Here is a 9,871-nt window from a genome sequence, read left to right on the forward strand (position 1 = left end):
CTCTGATACAGAGCAATGAACCTGAAGAACAGTCCCCTCAGCAAGCTGGCCCAGGACAACAAAGAGATACAAATATAATTACATGACACAATGGAAAGAATTAACCAAAAAACATACACAGAAAGTATACAATGGCAGAATACCTGACCATTGTGACATACCCCAAAATAAGGAAACCTTTGACTATGTACACTCAGTGAGTATAGACTTGCTATTGAGAGGCCGCTGTACAGGTTGTGCACACTGCCCACAAAATTAGGTGGAAACTGAGCTGCACTTCCTCACCTCCTGACAAATGTACGCCCATATTAGAGACACATATTTCCCTCAGATTATACAGACCCACAAATAATTCAAAAACAAATCCAATTTTGATAAACTCTCCTATCTATTAGGTGAAATACCATAGTGTGCCATAACAGCAGCAAGATTTGTGACCTGTTGCCACAAGAAAAGGGCAACCAGTGAAAACAAACACCATTCAGAGGAAGCAAGCTGAATTGAGCAAGCTGAAGACTTACTTTAGTTCTGCAGGAATGACATGTGCTTTAAAAGGATGCTAGTCGCTAGGCACAACACCACTGCGGACAATGGCAACCATATCTGGACAGGAGATACAGTACGGCCAGAGACAGGAAGAGAGAGGGGGAACTGGAGACGAACAGGGGAAGAAGAACAGAGTGTGCGAAAAATATGTACTGGCTGGGCTGAAGAGTTAGCAAGAGAGCACCACCGCAGAACAACAATGTCATTGGTATCACCTTACAGCGGTCGATGGACCAACCAGCTGCCCCTCTCCACCCCTACTGCACTGCAACCTGCTTTGTCATTGGGCCACACCGCATAGGGTGACATCCTCAGGGGGAACAGTAGTAGGGGGGGATAGCTGGAGACAAGTTCTGCAATCCAACACAACTAGAATGAAAATCTGATAGAAATACCTGTGTTATTATGAATATTAACACCTTCATACCAGCCAGTTTGTGCAGAGAGAAAAATAAAAACATTGAATCAATTAGCCTAACGTTCTAGTCAGCAAATTGACAACGATAAATTGTTTGTAAGCTTGGTGAAAAATCTGTGTAAGTTCCTTGTCCAATAAGCAAAATCAAATTACTGACAGCAAGTTGTTAAGAAACCAAAAAACATACAGTATCAATCACAATCCATTTGGCCTGACTGAAATCCATCCGGCTCCTGTCTCTATATAGTCAGCCAGCAGATTGGCCTAGCCTACATCAGAGACACTCATTATGACAGATCTAGTACTGGGAGAGCTAGAGGTGAACAGTGTGGCGATGCGTTACGTGTGCCTCCATGCTAAATGTCATGCCATGCAATAAATCTATGTCTGGAGGAAGCATACAGTCACTGACACCACCACTGGCCTAAACTCAATTAATAACACTCAATGGTGATTTCTCCCCCAGGCTAATGCTGTGGTGGTGACAAAACTTCGTCAGACGGTGATTGTCAAGCAAATAACTGTCGGTCTCACGGTAATTGACCGTTAATTAACATAAACACATTTAGCCACTCCTGGCTTCCACATAGCCTACAAGCCACTGATGCAGACCTTTGGAACATCTACATTTTAAAAAGTCCAATAAATCCATGTAATATAGCCTACATCTTCACAATAAATCCGTTATTTATTTTAGACAGGTCTAAAGAAGCATGATATGAAGAAAATGTAGTCTATTTCAGAAGAATAGAATAGCATACTCTTGAGTTGTCCTTGTATTAGGTCCTGATCAGGCTATGCCAAATGGCTGTGGGCTACACTAGTTCATTTAGCAGACAAGATTTGCTTAGAATTCAGTGGCATTATTTTATAGTATGAAGAATACATTTGAATAAAGCTGAATAAAATAGAATGCATATATTCTCCAAAAGATTTGAGGGAGTGTGCACATACGGCTAATGTGTTGAGCGTTTAACAAAGTAATAGGTATTCCTATATTCTTAACTTAAAGTTATTAATGTAACTTTAGTTCTACAAACATTGGGCTATATGTTTGATTTTTAATACATTGTAAGGCTGCATGATGCGACTAATGATTTGAAAAAAAGTTGCTTGAAAGGCATGAGCTGCCTCGTTTTTTTGTGTGCATACTGTACACACTACATCAGTCACTCATTCACAATTTGACAAGTACTTGACAATGGCTAGAATTTCACGGCGGCATCCCCTTTGTGTGGCCGTAAAGCACCCTAAAAGAAATCCATGCCTTTTGCGACCAATGAACTTTCTCTGAGTGCTGAGCGCTCTGAATCACCTGTCACTTATCACGTGATGGGGTCTTTCTCACAGGCTACAAGTGAAGAGTCACATGGGGGACATAACTGCGCACGTCCTTATCCAATTCTGAGGTGCATATTAACGATACTGGAAGAACTGTCCACATTACTTTTCATCAGCCAACAAGATGAGTAGGCCTAATGAACAGCAAAATCACTAGTCTATGTCAATCTACTATCCCCCATAGTACAAAAGTCGACCTATTCGATTCTGTGAGAGAAATAAATATTCCAAACATAGTCTGGGACAGCTGTGGGATGCGCGAATGTTCCATTAGCGGGAAAACACCATTATCAAAAGTGCCCGCAAATGCAATTATGTATGTAATGCTTTTATTATAAAGGTGCATTTTTATGGTGAAAATTATCTTCCCCAAACTTGAAACTCACATGCTGCTTATGCCAGTTAGGCTCTACCCCCCCCCCCCTTGTAAAGCAGATTAATGTGTTTAATTTTAAGAAGTTATTTGCCCACTATAGTTGTGATACATCTGGACGAGGCAATACCTATATCCCTTATTGACACCTGATACACATCAATTATCTTCTCTATAGCTACTCTGCTACAGTATTCACAACTTCCCAAGCTTCCGTTCAGTTGGCCAAGAGTCGAAAGAATTGAAAACACAATATAGCAGGAGCATATTAAAATACACTATATGGTCAAAAGTATGTGAACACCTGTTCATCGAACATCTCATTCCAAAATCATGGGCATTAAAATGTAGTTGGTCCCCCCTTTGGTGCTATAACAGCCTCCACTTTTCTAGGAAGGTTTACAACCAAGATGTTGGAACTAGAGGTCGACCGATTAATCGGAATGGCCGATATGCCGATTTTTTTTTTTACACCTTTATTTAACTAGGCAAGTCAGTTAAGAACACATTCTTGTTTTCAATGACGGCCAAGGAACGGAACGACAGATGTTCACCTTGTCAGCTCGGGGGATCCAATCTTGCAACCTTACAGTTAACTAGTCCAACGCAATAACGACCTGCTTCTCTCTCGTTGCACTCCACAAGGAGACTGCCTGTTATGCGAATGCAGTAAGCAAAGGTAAGTTGCTAGCTAGCGTTAAACTTATCTTATAAAAAACAATCAATCATAACCACTAGTTAACTACACATGGTTGATGATATTACTAGATATTATCTAGCGTGTCCTGCGTTGCATATAATCTGACTGAGCATACAAGCATACAAGTATCTAAGTATCTGACTGAGCGGTGGTAGGCAGAAGCGGGCGCGTAAACATTCATTCAAACAGCACTTTCGTGCGTTTTGCCAGTAGCTCTTCGTTGTGCGTCAAGCATTGCGCTGTTTATGACTTCAAGCCTATCAACTCCCGAGATGAGGCTGGTGTAACTGAAGTGAAATGGCTAGCTCGTTAGCGCGCGCTAATAGCGTTTCAAACGTCACTCGCTCTGAGACTTCTAGTAGTTGTTCCCCTTGCTCTGCATAGGTAACGCTGCTTCGATGGTGGCTGTTGTCGTTGTGTTTCTGGTTCAAGCCCAGGGAGGAGCAAGGAGAGGGACGGAAGCTATACTGTTACACTTGCAATATAAGAACATCCAATAGTCAAAGGTTAATGAAATACAAATGGTATAGAGGGAAATAGTCCTATAATTCCTATAATAACTACAACCTAAAACTTCTTACCTGGGAATATTGGAGACTCATGTTAAAAGGAACCACCAGCTTTCATATGTTCTTATGTTCTGAGCAAGGAACGGAAACGTTAGCTTTCTTACATAGCACATATTGCACTTTTACTTTCTTCTCCAACACTTTGTTTTTGCATTATTTAAACATGTTTCATTATTTACTTGAGGCTAAATTGATTTTATTGATGTATTATATTAAGTTAAAATAAGTGTTCATTCAGTATTGTTGTAAATGTCATTATTACAAATATATATATATTTTTTTATTATTATAATAAATCGGCCAATTAATCGGTATCGGCTTTTTTGGTCCTCCAATAATCGGCATCGGAGTTGAAAATTCATAATCGGTCGACCTCTAGTTGGAACATTGCTTTGGGGACTTGCTTCTGTTCAGCCACAAGAGCATTAGTGAGGTCGGGCACTGATGTTGGGGGATTAGGCCTGGCTCGCAGTCGGCGTTCCAATTCATCCCAAAGGTGTTTGATGGTGTTGAGGTCAGGGCTCTGTGCAAGCCAGGCAAGTTCTTCCATACCGATCTCAACAAAGCTATTTCTGTATGGACCTTGCTTTGTGCACGGTGGCACTGTCCTGCTGAAATAGGAAAGGGCTGTCCACAAACTGTTGCCACAAAGTTGGAAGCACAGAATCATCTAGAATGTCATCGTATGCTGTAGCATTAAGATTTCCCTTCAATGGAACTAAGGAGCCTAGCCGGAAACATGTAAAACAGCCTCAGACAATAATTCCTCCTACACCAAACTTTACAGTTGGCACTATGCAGTCGGGCAGGTAGCCCTCCCCTGGCATCCGCCAAACCCAGATTTGTCCGTCAGACTGCCAGATGGTGAAGCGTGACTCATCACTCCAGAGAACGTGTTTCCACTTCTCTAGAACGTGTTTCCAATGGCGGCGAGCTTTACACCACTCCAGCCGACGCTTGGCATTGCACATGGTGATCTTAGGCTTGTGTGTGGCTGCTATGCCACGGAAACCCATTTCATGAAGCTCCCGACGAAACAGGTCTTGTGCTGACGTTGCTTCCAGAGGCAGTTTGGAACTCTGTAGTGAGTGTTACAACCGACAGACGATTTTTACGCGCTACGCGTTTCAGCACTCGGAGGTCCCGTTCTGTGAACTTGTGTGGCCTACCACTTTTCAGGTGTGCCTTTGTTGCTCCTAGACGTTTTTACTTCGCAATAACAGCACTTACAGTTCACCGGGGCAGCTCTAGAAGGGCAGAAATTTGATGTACTGACTTGTTGTAAAGGTGGCATCCTATGATGGTGGCACGTTGAAAGTCACTGAGCTCTTCAGTAACGCTATTCTATTGTCAATGTTTGTCTGTGGAGATTGAATGGCTGCGTGCTCAATTTTATACACCTGTCAGCAACGGGTGTTGTTGAAATAGGCAAATTGACTAAGAAGAAGTCAATTGTATATATAGTGTATGTCAGAAGGATAAATTGATAATTGATCAAATAGCGCAGGATGTTACACATAGTAACCAGTCCACTTGAAAACAGTTTTCTCCACTGGGTTGATGTGGAGACCACAATAGGCCCTATAGTGATGGAGGAGAGCAGGAAATGATGGATCAGGGAGGCTGAACTACAACACTTCTCCTTGACCTGCCACCTCAGTTCCAGGAGAGACGCTTCGCTGGCACTCATAACACCTCTGCACACACAGCTGGTCCACGTGCTCAGCACTCCACAATGAGCCACAATGCCCCACTCAACAACATATTACAGTAACTATTATAACAGCTTCCTTTAACATAGAAGACCATGGTAAAGGGGTGGGGTAAAAAAAAAAAAAAAATGGGCAGAAATATCAGATATCTCATATTTAAACAGTCTTGAAAAAGAAACTAGCTGCTCAATGTCTATTTTTCAGAATATTTCATCAGGCTTTTGTGAAATCCAGTATGTCTAGACATAATAATAATAATAATAATAATAATAATAATAATAATAATAATAATAATAAATGCCAATTGGCATAAGTTTTTAACCAAAGCAAATTAAAGTAATGCATGCGTACATCGTTGTTGTTAACACTGTATACAGAAGAGGCTAGAATAAAGAGAAACATGAACCGCAAAGCCAATAGGAGAGTCTGACATCTAGTGGCAAACTCAGGCAATGCATACAGTGGCCACCTAGTAATAATCATACAAGACCACAAATAATTATCTTAAACATTCTAATCCCACTTTCCAACAGTCTTGAAGGTCTAAGCATTCTCAAAAATATAATGTATAGCAAATATTATTATCTTTATCCAAGATCAAGAGGCTCAGAGTTACACTAATGAGTTAAGGCCTGTAAATGTCTGTGGGTCAGCCTACCTGTTGATGACATGTGGGGAACAGTCAGGGTTTCGACCCATACACTCCAGAGCAGCACAGTAAGAGCCAAGGTTAGGCTTCAGACCAGCCTCTTCTATCAGAATGAACATACGGCCAATCTGGTTTAAAGTGCCCTGGAATACAACAAGGAGAGACACACTCAGGATAATTCTCTATCTTATATTCCACATGGGGAGGCCCTGCATAATTTCTACACAAGTCCGTAAAATACCACAGAATTGCAGCTCTACATGCCATAGAAATACAAGACTGAGCTGTACTTACCTTCTTGGCCCAGACCCTCATCATGATGTTGTAGAGTCCTATGTTGAGCAGGTTGCGTCGGCTGAGCATACGGTGGTGGCCGAGCAGAAAGCGGTGGGCTCTGTCGATGTCCCCACAGAACACACAGGCCTCCAGGTAGCAGCGCACACTGCGCTGGATGTCGCCGTACACCCTGGCCTCGCTGTTATCCTGCACGAGCTCAGGGCTGGCCGACACAGCCCACTGGTTCAGCTTCCTCTCCAGCTCCTCCACCTCTGCCAGCTCCCGGGCCTTGGCTTCAGCCTTACTCTCCAGCTCCTCGGCCCTGTTCCTGGCCTCCGACAACTCAGGAGTCGGCTCCTTCAAGGCTTTCCCCTTCCCTTTGGCTTTTCTAATAGGGTTAGCAACCAGTGCAGCTGCCATAGTGTGCTCGTGCTTTGAAGCTGCCACGGTGTGCTCTTGGTTTTTCAGAGTTTTGCTCTTTTTAACAGTTGATGCAGTCTGTATTCCTGCTTTTGTCGATATGGTTTTATGTGAGGTACCTGGTAGCATCAGTTTGCCTTTGCTGCTTTTCACAGGTTTATCCTCTAGTCCTAACTTCTGCTTCAGTTTCTTTGTTTTAGTCTTCTTCTCCTGGCTCAGTTTCTCCATCCAGCGGGATTTGGAGGCTGAGACATCTTTGCCCTCTCCTTTACCAGTCTGACCTCCTCCCTTACTAATAGTCTGTCCCGCCTTGGGCACCTCAGTCCTCTCCCCAGACACATTCTTGGGACTGTTCCCTGAAGAAGCCCTTATCCCTGACTTGGAAGCTTTGACAAATTGCACCGTTTCATGTTGGACATCTACAATGACGTCAGATTGGAGTTGCTGGATCCTGGCTTCGAGCACTGCAAAGAGGAAGGGAAGAGAGAAAATAATGAAATAATCCGATAGAAAATCAACATAAGAATGAGGTATCTCATGCATGCTAAGAATAGCATGCAAAATGTAAAACCATTGACCATTTCCAAACCTAGTAAAGCAAGTAGGCCTATGAATACGCACCATCCAGCAGCTGAGATTGTTCCCATACTCGTTTTTTCCCATCTTCTTTCTTTGGGATCAGAGCTGAGAAATGTCTTCGTTGTGATGTCCATGGTGGCTCTGCAAGTAGAAGGTGTTGTGAGCTTTTCTTTGACAAAAACTGACACACTGAATGCACTGTGACTTTAGTTGTGTTTTTCAAAAACAATCCTGGGACATTCGCAGATCAGATGCCAATTCGTGTTGAGGTTTAGAAATAAAATTGAGCAAATATTGCATTGACCTTTTTGACAGGCAACGGCCTGCAAATTCATAATATGGAGATCCTAATATAGTTACATAAGCTGTAAATAGTAATTTAGCTCATCTCTGCGTTTACAAACGTGGTTTTAAAATCTCGACAGGATGAGAATTGAGCATGGGTATGTAATAGCTGGTCAACTACAGCTGGTAAATCAATTATATTATAATACTAGTAAATAGTTATCGAGAGATACCAAATATTGCAAGGATATTTTAACTAGTCATGACAATGCTGTGCTGGAACTCTCTCGTGCACCCGTCCCCTTGGCTTGACATACAGTAAGTAACGTTAGCTAGATAGCGAGGGACAAAACATACCTGAAATGTGCCTTTCAATGTTATTCCGGATTGTAAGGCAATGGTCGGCATATGGCATACGACGAACACGTATTTCCAACAGTATGCGACCACTCAGACACTTTGGAAAGGTACAGAGTCTCAAAAGTGACATGTTGACATAATAACCGCATTACTTTTTCCCCACACTAGGCTGCCATTTTGAATTACACCAGCTAATCGAACACAATGGATCTGAGTACAGGCACGGATAGAAGAGCACCGATAAATCGAGCAGTGTTTGTTTGGAAAGAAGAAGGTTCAAGTTTTTTTCTGAAATGGAGTGTAGAATATTTCCAATTAAACAAGGAATCATAAATATGCAATTTGTGAAATGTATGCATTTCGCTACACTCGCTTCAACATCTGCTAACCATGTGTATGTGACAAATACAATTTGATTTGATGCGCAAAGTTGATTTTGTTTTAACTTTATTCTCAGTGAATAATAACTTTTATGTTTGTTGAAAATGAAGTTTTATTGTATTATTCGGGAATATCTGATAAATTATAGAAATTATGACCACTGCTGAAAAAAATAAATGACAATGAGTTTCAAACCTGTATATGACCTATATCACCTATAGGTGGCAGCCTCACCATAAAATAAGTAGAACAAAGGTCAAACTAGGTGTAACACGTAAGTGGTCTTGCGGGTACAATTATGTGTTGGTTGGAGGGAAAAATTGCCACATCACAACCTTTTGGATGGCTTCCAAATAGCACTGATTAACTTTTGAAACACATTTGAACTGCCAATCCACGTTGTCAATGTGTAATTACGATATAACACCATTTAAAAAAAATAATCATATTAGTTCTGCTTGTAAATTGGTTCGGTTAACCCTACTGGTGCGATGCATACAGCCCCTCTGTTCACTACAATATCATACTCAGCATACCCTTTGAAAAAAATGCACAGTGCTTCTGCAATACAATGAGATTCACTTACACTCTGCATCAAAATTGAATATTCTTTCATAGGCCCTTTTCATTGTATCCTTAATTGAAGTAATGCAGAAAATAAATTCTACATCGTTCTAATAGCCTGCACGCCGTTTGACCTAACAAGTGTCAGATTCCTCTTGTCACCCGTAAAGCATTCCTAAAGACTTGTGCAGCCTTTTGTGTGAGGCGCTGGAAGTTAACATAAGTACTACTTGAGAGGCCAGGCTGGGAAATGCGGTCCAGGCAGTACATCTTTTCTCAATGGAGGTGGTGGTTGGGATCACAGTCACAGCGGTTGGTGTCTGCTGCTGAGATGTAGGTGAGGATCAGGAGGTGTTTCTCGTTACGGTTCACGAGCAGGGCCCCTCGACAGGCTCGTTTGATGTGGTTGGCCTCTGTCGGCGGCTGGCTCTTTACGCTGGTGTGACAGTCATTGCCGGGTGAGTGACTGTCAATGCTTGGGCCAACAAAAGGCGAGAAGACAGCCATTCATGGCCCTGATAATAGCCAGGCCAGGACAAGGCTGCCATTCTCACACACTTTGATCATCTGGATTCTTTGCACACCTCTGTAGGGGCTCGCTATATGTTTTACAGATGGACGCTGTTTTGAAAGTTCACCTGGCCAGGGAAACTTGATGGAGATGCTTTGTGAAATGCTTGTGTTGGTAAATGCTTTTG

General features: G+C 42.2%; 1 protein-coding gene across 1 annotated transcript in view; it reads right to left on the reverse strand.

The window, feature by feature from the left end:
* The window catches only part of polrmt (polymerase (RNA) mitochondrial (DNA directed)), a 95,948-nt gene extending 87,512 nt beyond the window's left edge, over nucleotides 1-8,436 (reverse strand). The window contains exons 1-4 of the mRNA XM_055861858.1: nucleotides 8,226-8,436; nucleotides 7,626-7,724; nucleotides 6,603-7,468; nucleotides 6,318-6,451 (exon numbers count right to left, since the gene is read on the reverse strand). Coding sequence (XP_055717833.1) covers nucleotides 6,318-6,451; nucleotides 6,603-7,468; nucleotides 7,626-7,724; nucleotides 8,226-8,358 — 1,232 coding nt within the window. The 5' untranslated portion in view covers nucleotides 8,359-8,436. The remainder of the gene's footprint in view (nucleotides 1-6,317; nucleotides 6,452-6,602; nucleotides 7,469-7,625; nucleotides 7,725-8,225) is intronic.
* Between the last annotated feature and the right edge of the window lie 1,435 nt (nucleotides 8,437-9,871).

This window comes from Salvelinus fontinalis, chromosome 14 (genome assembly GCF_029448725.1).
Source record: "Salvelinus fontinalis isolate EN_2023a chromosome 14, ASM2944872v1, whole genome shotgun sequence".
NCBI classification, from domain to species: Eukaryota; Metazoa; Chordata; class Actinopteri; order Salmoniformes; family Salmonidae; genus Salvelinus; species Salvelinus fontinalis.